Source organism: Simochromis diagramma, unplaced genomic scaffold (assembly GCF_900408965.1).
Source record: "Simochromis diagramma unplaced genomic scaffold, fSimDia1.1 OVJJ01000079.1, whole genome shotgun sequence".
NCBI classification, from domain to species: domain Eukaryota; kingdom Metazoa; phylum Chordata; class Actinopteri; order Cichliformes; family Cichlidae; genus Simochromis; species Simochromis diagramma.
The window spans coordinates 5601659-5619716 of NW_024387075.1; the positions used below are offsets into that span (position 1 = coordinate 5601659).

An 18058-nucleotide genomic window follows, 5' to 3' on the forward strand; every position below is an offset into this window, starting at 1 on the left:
CAATAAAAGATGAAAAAGTCTAGAAATTAGATTAGTTAAAAGTTAAAATGAATGCCAAATGAATCAAAACACTGCACAAGAGCTGAAAAGGAACAACAGAATTGATTCGCTATGAGTTTCATAATAAAAGTGATTTTGCTCTTGTGGTCGTAAAGGGATGGACTTGTTAGCAGAAACACTCAAGTAGACTGTTGTGTTTCAATGACACCTAAAACAAAACATTACACCACCACCAGCTTGAACTGTTGATGCAAGAAAGTGAGACTCATGAGAGAAGGCAACATTTTTCCAATCTTGTCAAATTTTGGTGAGCCTGTGTAACCTGTAGCTCACGAACGCTGCATGTGGTGTGCTCTTCAGCTGCTTCAGGGTTCAATATGTTGTGCATTCAGAGATGCTCTTCTGCATACCTTGGTTGTAATGAGTAGTAATTTGAATTTTTCTCAGCCCAAAGCAGTCTGGCCATTCTCTTCTGACATAAATAAGTATTTTCTCCCACTGAACTGCCGTTCGCTGGGTATTTCCCCTAGGAAACAAAGTATTCTGATTCTGATTTTCTCTTTTTAAGATCATTCTCTCCAAACCCTAGAGCTACACTGATTTGCTGCAGCGTGGTGGTTGCCGTAAATGTGCAGCTGAACAGAGCTACCAAACAAAGCAGCTCCGAGCTTATAGTTAACAGACCAGCTGATTACTGAAAAAAGTGGTAGCAACATCATATAGATTGTAGTTTTAATAAACGGCCACTAGGAAGGGACAAAACTCTGCCATAGACATCACTCAGATTTCAATATTGCATACTCTTTGACAATAGCTAGTGGTGTGTAATTATTATTTTATGGGAAAAAGGTAAAGCTCCATGGTTTAAAATGCTTTTACTGTGGAATTTGAGAGTATGGCTGCACTGCTGCAATCTGAAAGACAATCTTTCAATCAGGAATAATACCAGTATGTAAAACACTGTTTAAATGGCGCCTGGAATATTGTTCTGATCGGGATCAAAGGGAAATGCAAATGCTTCAGTTAAATCCTCTTCCTCCTGTGTGTTAGTTTGAACAATACAGTCACTATGGGGTACATTTTATTGTGTAAATCATGTCAGTCATGGTACCAGTGATAAAATGTTATTTTCCAAAGAGACAAGTAAGCCAAATTAATGATAATTTATTTATAAAACATCTCTAAGGTGGAAGTCATGTTAGAAGAAAGGAATGGAGCACTGCTTCAGTGTAATACTGAGTGTGAGTGTGTGTGTGTGTGTATGTGCACAGCATGAGTCACCCTGCCTGCCTGTGATTGGATGGTAGTTTATGGGTGAGGGAGGAGAAAGAGAGCCTTTGGGGGCCGTCTGTCAATCTCTCCTCTGCTCCATTCACACATTCATCTGCATGCAGCGTCATGAGAGAGACAGAGGAAGTGAGCGAGATCTCATTCATAAAAAAAGAGAAAGTTCATTCATACACGCTGCACAATCCTGCTGCGCCTCAGAAAGAAAAGACAGAGGGGAGGAAAGTTGATGTGAAGGTGAAGCTGGGATCCTGGCAACTGACTGAGAAAGTGTGTGGGTCAGTAGGATGGGGCTGTACTCTACATGACTAGAGTGGAGCAGACTGGACTCTAGACTTAACAGGACATCCCAGAGTCCTACAGTGGTGAGTTGAATCTGCGCAGCAGGATTCCCTTTAAATGATCTGACGACAGAGCGCACCTGACACAAAGATAGTTTTCAGACGCTCCTGAAACCTGATGTTATTTCTTCTTCTCCTTTTACCAAAATCTTTAGTTAAAATTCCTTAATGGTGACCTGAATTTTCAAGTTTCCTTTTTTTTTTTTTTACATTTATTTCAGCGTTCTCCTTTGCTCTGTTTCCTGATTATGAGAGAGCAAACCTTATCCAGGTTGAAATCACAGACGGGACTCCTACCAGGCAGGTCGCTTAATCAGTACAATGAAAATCACAGTGCGGCTGATTTGATTCTGACACTTTCTTTTTCATCTTCTACAGGTATGCTGAAGCGTACTAAATACAGTCGACTGCGCAACGATTCTCCAACATCTCTGGAGGAGAACCCCCAGGGAATGTTGCCCCTGAAGCAGGACCTCTGCTTAGACTCTGAATTCAGTCAGCTGGGACTTGGGATAACTACACACCACGGACCATCCACCCTGAGGGATTTCATCCCCCGCATGGCCAACATCCGACTGCAAAGCCCTATTTCCCGTCAAGGCCTAAAAGGACAGACAGACACAGCCAGAGGCAGAAGCATCAGTGCCCCTACTGACAAACCCTTGTCCAGAACAGAGTGGGGTTCAGGAAGTAATGAGAGATTTTGCACTCACGCTTCCCTCAACGCTCCCCTATCCACGGGCCAAAATCTAATTCACCCTGCTTTGCTCTGCACAAAAAGACCTATCACCCTACAACGGATGGCAAGCCTCCCTTGGACCCCTGGATATCCTCCCTGCTCACATCACAGAGGTGGTCTGTGCTGTGTGAAGATTTCCTCTGCAAAAGGTGATCGTACAGTGGTGGGGACAGGAAGCAGAGCAGTTCACCATCACATCAAGGTACCTGACCCTGCACATGTGCATGATCAGATAGAGTAAACCAACATTTTACTTGCCCAAGTAATTCATATTCTTAATTTTGTTAATGTGTGTAAAATTCTTTGTGTGTAGAAATTACCAAAATGCTGTGCAAGCTCCTTTTCTCTGTACTATGCAAGTCGTCATGACCTAAAGATATGCCAGATTTCAGCAGTGTTAAATTACTGTTTACTTAGTGCCACGGCCAAAATAAATACACACACGTGAACATAGAAAATACACATATGCATACACTCTCTGCTCTATCCACACCGTCACACTCACAGTCGCTCCCCTCCTCAGTTAGAGCCTCCTATGTAGGCAGTAGTGACTCATCCTAGCTCTCTGCTTCCCTCTAGTTCAGTCCTGCTATGTGTGTGAATGCATGTGCGTGAATATATCTAGTATCAGCATGCTGTCCTAGAACAGAACCCATCTTGCCCCGATGGCAGAGGTGTGTCCACACAGGCCTGTGAGCTGACCACTGGTGGAAATGAGAATGGACTGTCTGATTGACCTCTATAAACAAGCACACACATATGTTTCTTCTGCCCGCTCAACCCACCCATGTATACATATATTGATTTAAGTCTGGTTTTTATCAATGGACTTACTCATCCTGCCTCCAGCCTATGAGGTCTGCGATACTGAATTTCCTGCCCAGTAGAAGCGGGACTCGTCATAGTGTATTTGAGCACATGGCCTGAATATTGCCTGGTTGCTTCTCTGTCTTCCTCACATCTATATAGTCTGATAAATTCAGTTACAGTCAGACACATGTCAACATTTACCTCAACTCTGAGTTGTCTGGCATTCTAATAAGCTAAAGTAAGACTGTAAAGATTGTACTGGCTACTTGTCGCATGGTTAGAATCTGCTGACAGGTTGCACATAAAAATGTAGTCACAGCTTTTACTTTCTGCTCACTTGCTTTGCTTAAAACTGCCATCTTGCTTTTGCTTTTGTAAGCTTGAGACTTACTTATTTCTTGGGTATTCCAATCAAAATTTGCTACAAAGATTTTAAAGGTTAGTTTTGGGCAGTAATAACTCAAAGTAGCAAATCACTACCTCCGCCAAGGACTGTGTGCCTGTCATTCAGTTATAATTTTTAAATGTTATTTATAATGTTATTTGTAAGGTAAAGACCCTACAATAATACAGAGAAAACTCCAACAACGAGCATGTACAGGAAGAAAAATTCCCTTTAAAATGGAAGAAACTACAAACTTCTTAAACTAAGAACAAATATAAATATACACAGAGTACAACATTCCCTTTAAAGTAAATACTGCACAGAGAGTGAGCTGCCTTAGCAGAGGTTTATGCTTTCAGAGGTCTTCTTGTTTTGTTTTGTATGATTTTATCAGTCTTTGTTGTGGAAGGATTTTGACCCACTCTTCTTTGTAAGGTTGCTTCAGTTCATTGAGGTTTGTTGGCATTCGTTCATGCACAGCTCTCTTAAGTTTCCAATACAGCATTTTCTGTTGTGTTGCATTCTGGACTTTTGGTTGTTGCAGCACTTTTAGTCTTTTCTTTTTCAGCAATTCTGTTGTAGATTTGCTGCTGTCCTTGAGATCATTGTTCTGTTACTTCACCCAATTTTGTCCAAACTTTAGCTGTTGCACAGATGGCCTCATATTTGACTCCTAAATATGTTGCTATACAGAGGAGTTTATGGTTGACTCAGTGACTGCAAGGTGTTCCGGTACTTTGGCTACAAAACAAACCCAAATCTTCACCCCTCCACAGCTGTGCTTGACAGTAGGTATGAGCTGTGTTTGCTGATATGCTGTGTTTGATTTTTGACAGTCGTTGTGCATCATGGCCACACATTTCTGCTTTGGACTTGTCTGGCCATTGTCCCTAATGTCTTGCGGTTTTTGCAGATGGAACTTTGCAAATCTAAGCCACGCTGCCATGTTATTTTTAGAGAGAAGAGGCTTTCTCTTGGCAATCACTCAGAACAAACTTGTTCAGTCCTTTTCTAATTGTACTGTCATGAACTTTAACATTTCACATCCTAACTGAGATCTGTAGAACCTGAGATATAGCTCTTAGGTTTGCTGGGACATCCACTCCCTGGAGTGACATAGTGTTAACATAGCTGAATACTCCAGACCAGCAAACTACCAAAATGTCTGGTTTTTTAGTGGTTGTCACACTTCCAGATGATCATTTAATTAAGCGCATTTGATTAGCACCACCTGCTTACCTTCTTAATGCCAGTGAAAGCAGTTAAGGTTGAGTTAGTTTTTCAGTGTCCTGTGAAATCTCTTTAAGCATCACTTAAAGAACCCTGGGGTACTTTCTTCTGAATAACTAAAATACCTTTATTTTAATAGCATGGTTATATATAACCAACAGGCAAACAAAAACAACAACTCATGTGTTTCAGAATACATTCCTTGAGAAGTTAAACCGATTTCAGGAAAACAATGACATAATTTGGATATGAACTTTAAATTTCTGCTCTGCGTATTTAATTTATTGTTTTCAAACTAGCATTTCCATCCTGTCTCACGTGTTCTATTACACTTTTTTTTTTTTTAAACAAAATTCCCATTCCCAGCCACAAAACTCTAAGAACGCACATGGATGGAACTTAAATGACTTAAACACAACAATGCATAAAACCACTTTCTCTCTCTATCAGCTTTCTGGAACCTTCTCGAAGGCCCAGTTATTTCCATTCCTCTTGACTCGTTGCAGCTATGTGTAAATCTATGTTGTCTGCCGCAAATCAGCTCATGAACTTTTCACCTTTTCTGCAGAATCATTTTCTTCCATCATAAAAACTAAAAGTGAGGATGCAATAACAGAAAATTCATGAAAAGTGACCAGACTCCTGTAAGAGTGTTGTGTTTCTTTAATATATTTTAATTGTTGTTGAAAGTGCCCACCTCAGAGTCCCCAGGACTCTGTTGGATGTTCCTGAGACTTTTATTACTAGTATTATTATTATAATATATTTTTCCATTGTTTTTTTTTCTATGTGTTTTTCTAGTACATGGGTAGTGTGGAAGTGACCCAGTCCATGAGAACCCTTGACTTTGATACAAGAATGCAAGTTACACGGTAGGAGGTCCTCTCTGCACCCCTTTCTAACAAACACAAACAAACACAAATACGAATATATACATCTAATGATATAATACATGAACGTATAATACATGCAACGTAATCCTGACTGCAGGGGAATGCCATATATGGATTTGGTGCTGTTTCGCTTGCACACAGATGAGGAAAAAAGTGAGCAAAATTGCTTTATCCTGAACTCATTTAACATATATTTGCCAAGCTAACCATGTGTAGCTTATTTCAAAAATGTTTCAAAGAGGGAAATCAAATTAAATGTATAATATTTCATAAACGGGGCTTTCTCCTCATCATTTGATATTGAAATCCTAGTGCAGGATGCCATAACACAGCCCTCTCTGTTTACAGAAGCGCTGTTGAATGATGGAGCAGAAAATCCAATTAGATGAATTTCCTCCTAATGATCCCTCAGTCTTATTAAAAGAGAGAGAGGGAGACAGACCTCAATCCAATTCTTACAATGTGTTTTCAAGAAGAAAAACGGTCTTCCTGGAAATCAGCATTGCTTCCTAGGTAGTGGGATGTTCCATTCGTGCGCGTGGGGGTGTTTTTTTGCTTTGCCCTCGCTGACCCAAGCGTCAGAGATACAATCTCAGCTCGGATTGACTTGATAAAAAAAAGAAACATACCAGGAATATTTTGAAGTGTTACTGCTTTAACACTGCAGATGGAAGTTTGTGATCAGCTATTCTAGTTATGTTTTTTTTGTTTTGTTGTTCTTCTGTAATTTTTTCTTCACTACAGTGATTATTGCAAGTTATCCTTAAAAGAAGGATTTAACTATTATGAGCTTATAAATTACAAGAAAACTGAATTTGTAAAACGCTAAAAGCAAATTAACAAAAACAACATCAACATCAGTTAGACTTCAGTTAGACTTCTTAAAAATAAAGATGAGGAGGATTTCGTAACACTGTAAAAGACCACGTGGGCAATGGCAAGCAGCGCAACAATTTAATAATGTTTCTAAATGCAAAATTGCAAAGAATTGGAAGATTTCATCATATCATTAAAAGATTCCAAGAATCCAGAGAGACATTAGCGAAGGACAAGGCCAAAAACCAATATTGAAAGGGTGTGATCTTCAAGACCTCAGGCAGCACTGCATTAAAAATAGACAATACACAGATTTTATAGTGGAAATCCATGTGTGGGCAGCTGAAACTCACTGCTAGTGTAGACAGTTTGTGTCCTGGTCCACAAATGCAAATTGAAAATATGCCATACAATTAAAAACAAAATAAGAAACAAACAAAAGCAGTTTTTAAAAAAAGATCCATAAAGGCTGCTACTGTACCTTCTTTGAGCCAAAGCTCATTTAAGATGGAGCGCAGATCACCTGCCTCCATCTCACCCTCCATCCTCCTTTGTCATACCAATCTGCATGTCCTCCTTCACTACATCCCTGAAACTTCTCTGCAGTCTTCCTCTTTTCCTCCTGCCTGCTGCTCTATCTTCAATATCCAGTATATCCGCTATACCTGCCCTCTACTCTCAGTACACATCACAATGTTGTCTGGAAACAGTGTAGTCCACAGAGACTCCTGCCTGACCTCATCTGTCAACCTGTGCATCATCACTGCAACCTCAGGTCTCAGAGCTGATCCCTGATGTAATCCCATCCCAACCTTGAACCCGTTTTTCACTCCAGCTGCACACCTCACCACTGTCTCGCTGTCTAACCTGCTGCACATCCTTTCCAGCTCCATCTCTCTGCCTCTGCCAATTTATACAAGTTTTTGAATCTTGCATACAACTCAGTATAAGCCTTTTCCTTTTCCTTTTTTTACTTCTCTCTTTCCTCCCAGTGCTGCTGTCCACTTTCTTATTTCCCCGATATCCCACTTTTTCTTTGCTAATCTATTCCTTGGAATATTTTCCTGTACTTCCTCATTCCACCACCAGGTCTCCTCGTCCTCTATCCTCCATCCAGAGAATACACCAAAGACCTTTTTTGGACTTTCCCTAAGTACTACAGCTGTTCCATTCCAGTCATCTGGTACCTCTTCTCAACCGACCAACTCTTTCAACATTCTTCTTTCTTTCTTTCTCATTTAATCCTTGGCTCTGTCTTCACAAACTCTTTTTTTTTTTTTATTTCCAAAGTAATCCTTCAGACTACTAACCAATGCTGCCTGGCACATTCTCCCCTGCCACCACCCTGCAGTCTCCTATCTCTTTCAGGTTGCAGCTTTTGCATAAGATGTAGTCCACCTGTGTTCATCTTCTTCCACTTATATACATTACCCTATGTTCCTCTCTTTTGTTGAAGTACATGTTTACCAGAGAATATTAACCAAAAATTCAGAAAAAGTTATTAATTGACTTGCATGTAATTGAGTGAAATAAGTATTTAATCACCCAGCCAGAATTCTTGCTCCTACGATTAGCTGTGTGCACATGTAACACACAGATTACAATCAATTACGGATACTCCTGATCTCATCTTGTTACGGACAAGACCAAATACCTGTCAATGGACATCAGGGACAAGATTTTAGACCAGCACAAAGCTGGAAGGGGCTACAAGACCATCAGCAAGAAGCTCAGTGTGAAGGTGACAACTCTTGCTGCGATTATTCAGAAATGGAAGAAATTTAAAATGACCGTCAGTTGCCCCTGGTCTGCAGCTCCATGCAAGATCTTACCTCACAGGGTGAGGATGATCCTGAGAAAGATGGCGAATCAGCTCAAAACTACACTGGAGGAGCTTGTTAATAATCCTAAGACACTTGGGACCACAGTCACCAAGAACACTGTTAGGAACACACTGCGATATGCAGTGGATTGAAGTCTTGCAGCACATGCTTAACAAGGCACATGAACAGGCTCGTATTAAGTGAACATTTAGACGATTCAGAGAAGGACTGGGAGAAAGTGCTGAGATTGGGGGAAGAGAAATGCTGAGCATGTGTGCAAACTTAGTGACCAACTACAAGAAATGTCTTATCAGTGTGCATGCCAACAAGGGTTTCTCCACCAAGTACTAAGTCATGTTTGGCTTTTGAATCAAATACTCACAGTGACATGCAGATAAAAGGATACCTTTTGTGTAATATGTTGGGGCTTTTTTGGTTGTGTGTACTAAATGTACTCCAAAACTAAAGTAATAAAGTATTGCATTTGAGTAAGTATATTTGGTTACATTCTTCCAGCAGTGCATGTATATGTGCTTTCTGTAGTGTAGTTTTCTTCCTCTCACATGCACATCACATGTCCGCAGGGCACACCAGATCACATACAAAGGTATCTCTGTGTTACTGTGTGCATGTGCTTATGTACATGCTGATCTGTGTCTATGTGTTTGTGTGCAGAGAGGCAATCAGCAGACTTTGTGCGAGGACATTGCTCAAAACAGCAGTGAAAACTAAAAGGGTAAGGCTTGTGTACACAGACAGGCACACACTCATACTCACACACTCTCTCTTTCTGCCACGTTCAGCTGGAATAACAGTGGTTTTTGTCATCATTAGCCTGTTTGCAAGGGACTGTCTTCTGTTCTGGGTCAGACAAACCTGCAGTTTTCTGGAAGAAGGATCATCCTCACTGTCTCCACCGACAGTATGACTCTAATCGCTGCCTCGTCCTTACAGGTGACAGTCTCAGCATGTTAAACCCCATCAAAACAGCCTCATGTCAGGTTTACTGGCAAACCTATCTGCTATTGTATCATTTCCTCTTTTCTCTTTCACAGAAGATTGCCCACCACCCCATGCAGACCATTTCATTTGCCTCCGGTGGAGATTCAGTATGTTCATATTCTCAAATCTTTCCCCTTGTACACGTTGATGATCAGATAGGGACACAAACAGGGTAGCAAGAGCACAATCACACACACAGTGAGTAATTTGATTTAGTCTGATTATTGCATTGGTGTACTACCATTTATGGAGGATTAAATCATTTCCTGCCTCAACTCTTGATCATTCTGCTCTTTTAATTAGTGGTACAAGGTCAGGATCTGAAAGCATGCTACAAATGAAACTTCAGACTTTGGCAAAAATGTCTAAACATTCCCTTGTGATTAATTTTAATGAATATGATTTATGCAAAGAACCTCTGATATTCAACAGTATATTATCCCCAGCATTCAGAGTGTGCTGGGGGTATACTGACCTTTATTTTGTTCAATTTAATTTGGATTCTTCATTCTTGGGAGTGTGTCACGTGAATGTTTTGCCTGTTTCAGAAGCGAAGCCTTCCAGAAAAGTTTGACAACCACCTCCTTAAGTGTTTAAAGCTTGTTGGTACTATATAAAAGAGCTGGCAAATATAAAGAAAAAATTTTTATTTGATGGGTTATTTCTGCTAGAACTGTAGCAGTGATTAATCATGTGACTGCTTGTGAGTTTTCTCTTAAGGATTACTCTTTCAAGTCTGAGTCATTTAATAAATGTGTCTGTTTACGGTTTTACCCTTAATTTGGCTCATTGTAAAACTCTTGAATGTAATTCTTGTGCTAATTAATTGCTAAAGGCAACAAATCATGAAATCCTTTGCTGTGACTTATGCACTCATCAGAGCTAACTGCCTTCATCATCTTTACACCTTGCCAAGCGCTTATCAGACTAATTACTCAGGTCTATTCTTCTTAATTTGTTTCCCTCTGTGCGCACATATATCCACATGACAGGATTCAAGTTATTTGGCCTGAGTGAAAATTTCCTGTGCCCTAAAAACGTGTGTAATGAACATAAAAATCAATGCAGATCTGTCTGTAGGGCATGTGGTTATTAGCTGCTGTCTAGGTCAAACTGCATTTTGGTTGGCCTTTTAGTTCAAACACAGATTCACTACAAATCATGTGCAGAAATATACACTGACTAAAGATGAGAGAAAATAAGAAGGTAGTTACTCTCTGGGAAAGACAACACCAGCAAAGCTGTGGATGGGATTATAGCTCACTGTTTTTAATTAATTAGCCATACTAATCTTGTAGTGTGCTCTAAGCCTCTGCTCAGCTGGCTTGGGCACATGAAAGATAGCAAAGGGGAATTAAATTCAGTCTGACACAGAAGCTTTATGGTGAACCACATTCAGCTTACTGTGCTCTTGTATTAGGCTGAACTCTTCAGACGAAGCGTACACGTGGATGAGCATTAACTGAAAATAATGGGTGAAAATATAAATTGAAATTGAGCTTTCCACATGGAAAAAGTCTATCGAGTCATTTTTTGCATTTATAATTTATAATCATGCCTTTTATTGTGTTTTTTTCTCTCACTTTGTTTACAGGACATGGCAGATTACATTGCTTATGTAGCTAAAGACCTTGCCAATGACAGAGGTATGAGAGAGAGTTTGCTTTGAGCTGGCCTTACACTCAAATTTCAATTTACTGATTGTTATGAAAATAATGTTTGACTTTTGCTCTCTATGGCAGCCTGTCACATCCTGGAGTGTCCCGAGGGTCAAGCCAATGAGGTTATCAACAGCATCGGTCAAGCCTTTGAGACGCGCTTCCGCCACCTTCTCAGCCAGACACCAACGGTCCTGTCCACCAGTTCCAGGTTATAGCTCTTACATGTCTTACATGTATATATGTGAATATATATGTGTATATATATATATATATATATATATATATATATATATATATATATATATGTGTATATATATATATATATATATATATATGCATGTGTGTATATATACATAAATATTATAGTATATTATGGATTTGCTATTAAATATAGAAACAATATTATGCAGTATTTACTGTATGGGGCAGGGATAGTGGTGGTGGCCCCATGATCGGAAGGTCGGGAGTTCGAAATCCACTGAACAGCTACCCTGAGGTACCCCTGAGCAAGTTACCATCCCTACACACTGCTCCCCGGGCGCCCAATGGCTGCCCACTGCTTCACAGAGCATAAGGGTTAAATGCAGAGAGGAATTTCCCCACGGGGATCAATAAATAATACATTATTATTATTATTATTATTATTATTATTATTATTATTATGTCAGTGACTCTGAGTGAATTCATATGTACATATAAGTATAGCTGAATATATGTGTATATGTATGATTGTATATAGTGCCATAAGTATTGGCCCCCGTCCTGATGTTTGCATATTTGTTACATTTAAATGCTTCAGATCAACAAATAAATTTTAATATGAGACAGAGAACCATAATCAATACAAAATGCAGTTTTTAAATGATACGTTTGGTTTATTAGGGCTAAAAGCTATCTGAACCTACTGGGCCTTTGTGAAAAAGTAATTGCCCTCTAAATCTAATAACAGGTTGTGCCACCCTTGGCGACAAGAACTGCAATCAAGCACTCATGATAACTAGAATAACTGAGGTGTGGAGGAATTTTGGCCCACTCTTCTTAGAAGAATTGTTTTAATTCAGACATACTGTTCATGTTAAACAAGCATGATTTATGCTTAAGTATCTCAATCAGATCATTCTGGCCTAATGAAAGTCCAGACTTTGAATAACCCATCAATATTTTTTTGAACCATTCGGAGTTGGACTTTATGGTCTTTTGAAAAAACCAAAGCGTCATTAAGCTTCAGGGCACAAATTGATGTCCAAACCTTCTCCTTCAGGTATTTCTGCTAGAGAGCAGAATTCATGGTTCCAGCAGTTTCAGCAAGTCCTCCTGAAGCAGCAACGCAGCCTCAGACCACTACACTACCACCGACATGTTTGGGGCACAAACCTTCCACAAAGTTCAGCTTTTATCTCATCGGGCCACAGAATATTTTTCCAAAAGTCTTGGGGGTCATCAAGATGCTAATTGGCAAATGTGAGATGAGCCTGTGTGCCTTCCACTCCTGGGAAGGTTCACCACTATCTCTCACTATCTCACCCAGATATATGTAAATTAGTTTGTTTATCGGTTGTTTTTGAGATCCTTTAGCCTGTTTCACTTTGTCAGACAGGTTCTATTTAGGTGATTTGTTGATTCAGCAGGTCTGGCGGTAATCAGGCCTGGGCAAGTGAAACTGAACCCAGGTTTCAAAAAAATGTGATTAATTACAGTTAATTCATGGTTTAGCAAGGGAAGGCATATCAGGCAAATCAGGGTATCTTTATCTGATATTAAAATGTATCTGTCTTTTCTGTCCTTCCTTCCTTCTACCAATACCTCAACACTATGTGTATATTCAGACCGGCACTGAGAATCTGTCACAAATGGTGCCCAGAAGAGTTAATAATAAACCAAAAGGCAAACCGGGAAGGAGAATTCAGTGAACACCGTGACTACTACAATGTGAACCCAGGAGACCCAGGTGGAATAAAAGACTTTCAGGTCACAGAAGAGGAGAGCAAAGAAGATGCTAACATTCACAGGGTAAGACTTACCTGTAACACCAAAGCACTAATAATTTACAGTCACTTGAGTTTGTGTATATAAGGACGGGACCTTGAACACAATTTGTTCAGAAAGAAAAGTTCCCATTGTTGTTGTAAAAGCTTAAAACCACATCTCTTGGTGCTTTTCAGCATTTTTAAAGTGGTCGACTAGCATGAATACAGTTTAGTTTTTGATAGTGTTATGTCATAGCTTGTCACATTACAATTTGAAACATAATTATGTTGCAATGCATGAGACTGCATTATTTAAACGTATATTTTATAGGATGTACTGTAGACTATAATCACATCTATGGACTAAGTTCACAAACTTAGCATTGGCTAAAAGTTTTAGCATTTAGCCAACAGATAAGCTGGATCTGATTACTTTGCAGTAATCGCTGTAAATGCTGAAATGCTTTTCCAGGAGACTTTGTAACTTATACAAGGTCATTTTTAAATGGCAGCCAAAACGTGTTTTTTTGTGAAGAAATATAGAAATGATGTTGTTATAATTAAATATGATAGAAGCAGGTACACAGTGCACTAACACATTTTATGGTCTTGTTATTGAGCACAAATGTTGATCCCAGAGGAGAAACACTTGAGCTACTTCTCACCAAACATCACCTCACAAGTTTTCTTCACTTCCCAGAATTACCAGATGATAATTTCCTGTCATGACTGCTCATCTCTAAAATGTTACCAGCGCAGTTGCCCCTAAACACACACAGACGTTCAAACGTGCACAGCCAACAATATGTGTCTGGTGTGTATGACTCATGGTGTGCCATTGCAGGTCTGTTTCCCTCGGCCTGTTTCCCTTTATGAGAACTGCTCCATCACAGATGAGACTCCAGCTCCACCTGCAGGTGAAAATCAACTGCGTTATCCGAGTCCAGTTTCGAGTTTGTCCCTCAAGTACAATTATGACTTCGATGCCTCTATGATTCAGAGGAAACTGTACTTTACTTTAACTTGGTTATTAAAAATCAAATAAAGTGAGCAGTGCTTCAATTGGGGTTTAAAGCTGTTGCTTTTTAACTGTTATTTTCTTCCTCTATCTAATCTCCATCAGATTTAGAGCAGTCTGAGATCAATACTGAACAACGCTCTCTGCTCACTGAGACGCGGGTCCAGAAGCTGATCCAGGATGAAGGATGGTTCCACGGCAGGTTGGTAATCAATATCTGTTTGACTATTAGTGATGCGTCAAAATGCTGCTAATTCCAAGGTCATTCTCTCCCATGGAATTCTGTTTGTTTCATCCCAGGTTAGGAAGAGAGCAGGCGGAGTCGCTTCTCACCTGTAGCGGAGATTTCCTGGTCAGAGAGAGCAGCTCTGCCACTGGTCAGTATGTACTCAGCGGTATGGAGGGAGCTACTGTGCGACACCTACTGCTGGTTGATCCACATGGACAGGTACAGCTCTGCTGGTGGAATTCAAATATCGTTTAAAGAAGAGAAAGAAAGCAACTTTTAAGCATATTTTCCATTTATTGACCAGGTGCGGACCCGTGATCAGGTGTTTCTGAGCGTTGGCCACCTGGTGCGATTCCACATGGAGAATCAGATGCCCATTGTTGCTGGAAGCAGCGAGCTGTGCCTGAAACAGCCGATCCTGCAAACACACAAACATTCACAGACTGCCAGATGCATGGTCTTGAATTAGCAGTGGTTTTTGAGATGAAACACAGAGAGGCCTAGCAACAACAAAAAGAAGAAGAACTTTTAAACCTTTAAACACTTTCAGCTGCCTCAAGAGAAGAGCACCCCTGGACATAATTTCCAGTGAGCTGTGATCATTTTTCCAATGATGGGACGATTTTGCATTATTTGCCCATTATATTATTTACTGTGTGTTTTGTTTTTTGTTTGAGTAAACTCTCAAGTCACTGCTTGTGCCTGTATTGAGAACAGCCTTTGGCCTGCAGAACATCCTGTCTCGCTCTCAGGCAGTTTGCTATTATTTACTCAGTGTCTCAACACAGTCTCTGGTGTTGGCAGGAAATAACCAGAATGTTGGCAGGCTTTCCAAATCCTTTTCTATATGCTATATTTGTCTTGTGTTCATTAGTTTTGATTTTCTTTTGTTTTCGTTCCCACTTTCCATGCTTAACTTGAGAAAAATAACTTTTCATCCCACTTGTTTGTTGCATACTGAATATGAAACTGCAGTGGTCTTTGTATCTAGAAGCCCCATTTAGGTCCACATTACATGTGGTTAAACACATCTTTGGGTCTTTTACAGAAGTGATTAAATCGGATTTTGTTGGTGATTTATTTGACGTTAAACCTCTAACCAGAATAACAGAACTTTGTTTTGAAATCGTGTTGCAGTCCATCCAAGAGTTCCAGTCAATTCACGCCACAACAAAAAGATATCAAACTAATGGAATTAGCTTTGAGTGACTAGGGATTGTACCACAAAATAAACAGTTCCTCACAACATTGCCCACATTATTGTTCAATTTAGAAAAGCTAAAAGCATTCAGATGTCATTGTATTCACGATAACATTTAACTGATTAACTTGGTTGTATTGAAATTTTCTTTTTTTCCCCCCATTTACTACAAAAACCTTAGATACCCTGCATAATTATGAGTTGTTATACACATACAGTCATCAACCCCTTCGTCATGCATGTAGACATTCGCAGGATGACGATGACGTTTAAATTGAGGATCAGAATGGGAAAGAAAGATGATTTAAGTAACTTTGAATGTGGTGTGGTTATTTTTGTCAGATGGGCTGGTCTTATTATTTCAGAATAATAAGACCAGCTGACTCACCGAGATTCTAGTGGATTGGGAGATTCACATTGTGGATATGCAGCTGACAAATCGTCACATCCACATGTACATATAGTGATTTTTGAATCATATTGGCATGCCATCCCATCCTATTAGATCAAACTCCCTGAGGAATCTTTCCAGCACCTTGTTGAATCTGTTCCATGAAGAATTAAAGCGGTTCTGAAGGTAAAAGAAGAAGAAGAAAAGTTGATGTTATGGATGATTCATCTTCTGTACTTCATGGGCTGAGCTCACATGGTGAAGCTTGAAAGCAAGAGCCAATAAAATGTATTATTATTATTTCATAAACTCCATGTTTAGGATCAGCATGGTAATTGCAACTTTGTGCAACAATTTTAAAGCAGGAATCTGGAAATTAGTTCTCCCAGAAAGTCCCATAAAGGTAAAAAATCACCAGCCCTGTTGTTTGGGTCAAATTAATCACTCCAGATTCTGGCTGTTTTATCGAACATGATTAGGTTTGGCCTTGGGAGTTTTACTCTGTTTCATTAGTTTACTAAATTTAAACACTACCAGCTTTTTGATTGTGATAGATAAAAAAGAAACATGGAGAAAAAAAATTCCCTTGCATTTCAAATAAGTGGCCTCAAATGATTTGGACTAAAGTGGACAGAATTGAGCCCAACTTTGAAGTAAACCCCAGAACATCAGATCCTAGTCAAAAGGTGTGAATATCAAACCATTAATCGCATTATCAAAAACACTGTAGCGTATTTATTTAACACATTATTACATATTCAGAGAAGAGCTTTGAATGCCTTTCTAGAAGCCTGGAGAACTATTCCTGAAGACTGGTTAAAGAAACGACAAAAAGGCTGTCTAAGTTTTTACCTTATGTACTATATTTCCATGTATATTTGCAGATCTTTCAATAAATCCATTAACTTACTTTCCACTTGGAAAATATAAAGAAATCAACATTTTTATACAATGTGTGTTTCTTAAAAGTCATTATGATTTTTCATTTTATTTTAAATTTTGCATATAATATCTAATTATTTCTTCTTTACTGAAAGAAAAAAAAAGGATGTTTCACTGCATCCATGTTTCACTGGATATTTCACACCACAAGGTGGCGCTATCAGTCTTTACAAGAGCTCTTCATCCTATACTATACCAGCACATTTTCCCCTGATTGGTCAAATAGATCTGGATAGTTTTCTAAAACTGTATCTCCATTTACTCTTATATGCAATATAAAGCAAATTCACAAGAGCTAAATACAAAGAGTGAAACCTTTTTGCATTTCAGTGTCTGTTTTAATGATATTCACACAGATGTGTCTGAAAAATCAGTGAAAATAGCTGGTAATAAACAGCCTATAACAACAACTGCAGCGCTGCTCCCTCAGATTTCAGCACCCTGTCACTTGTAGATTTCGGTGTAGTAAAAAGAAAATGACTGTATGCTCAAAGTATGCAGTGGACTGTTTGGGGCTGTGCTGCCTTCTCAGAGAGACTTGGAGGGTCTCACCCACACTAATCACCTTCAGCACTGTTTGCCAGGCTGAGACTGAGGAACAACTGGCGGTTGATGGGTAAATAAACTGCTCTGCCAATAACCGAGAGAAAAGCGACAAACACTGATAGGATATCTAAAGAACAGCAACACTCGAAGCCTTTTGTTCGGTAACTCTTTTGGATGTTATCACAGAACCTACATGCCATTTAACTTCCCACAATTCTTGGTAAAGAACAGGAAATGAACACACTTGAAATATTGTCCCCGTGTTTTCCTGAACACTTTATGCAGAAGGTAAATGTAATAATGATATCTGCGTCATTTGATACAGTCAGTAAACAGGCAGGGACTGAATGCATCTCTGTCCAAACAAACAAAAAAAAAAAATCAGATATCATCTTTTAATATGAATGCTTTCACAAGGGTGAAATTAAATAATTTTACAACCAAGAAATGCGGTTTTCCTGCTTCGCTCATGCCCATGTGGATTCTCTCTGAGTCACACGGACCTCACCCAGAACAACTCACCAAAAACAACAATGACCTAGTGTGTGATGCCATTCTTTCAGACTTGTGAGGCCTGGTGAGGGTCACATGTTGTCAAACTTGCGAGGTCACCATTTGACCTCTGGCCCCTAGCTTGCAAAGCTGTGGAGTGTAACTGTACAAGACAGTCAATTTATCAGACTGGTGTTGATAATTTGAACAAAGGGAATGTTTGTCTATAGATAACCCTCGACTCTTGGACTCTTGAGCAGGATAAAAGCATATTTTTACTCTGAT

At 39.5% G+C, this 18058-nt stretch overlaps 1 protein-coding gene across 4 annotated transcripts; it reads left to right on the forward strand.

The window, feature by feature from the left end:
• Positions 1-1179: 1179 nt before the first annotated feature.
• Positions 1180-15447, forward strand: LOC120742248 (SHC-transforming protein 1-like). Of its 4 annotated transcripts, none has more exons than XM_040045436.1 (14): positions 1180-1652; positions 1850-1928; positions 2007-2569; positions 5594-5664; positions 9000-9060; positions 9159-9278; positions 9383-9433; positions 10921-10972; positions 11069-11195; positions 12814-12997; positions 13799-13871; positions 14078-14174; positions 14273-14420; positions 14506-15447. In XM_040045436.1, the coding sequence occupies exons 2-14, from the start codon at positions 1877-1879 to the stop codon at positions 14668-14670; spliced, it is 1764 nt and encodes a 587-aa protein (XP_039901370.1). In that variant the 5' UTR covers positions 1180-1652; positions 1850-1876; the 3' UTR covers positions 14671-15447. The 4 variants fall into 4 exon arrangements, with proteins under 4 accessions (XP_039901370.1, XP_039901369.1, XP_039901371.1 ...); XM_040045435.1 differs by having other exon boundaries at positions 1182-1652; positions 9380-9433; XM_040045437.1 differs by having other exon boundaries at positions 1183-1652; positions 1850-1932; positions 9380-9433.
• The last annotated feature ends 2611 nt before the right edge of the window (positions 15448-18058 follow it).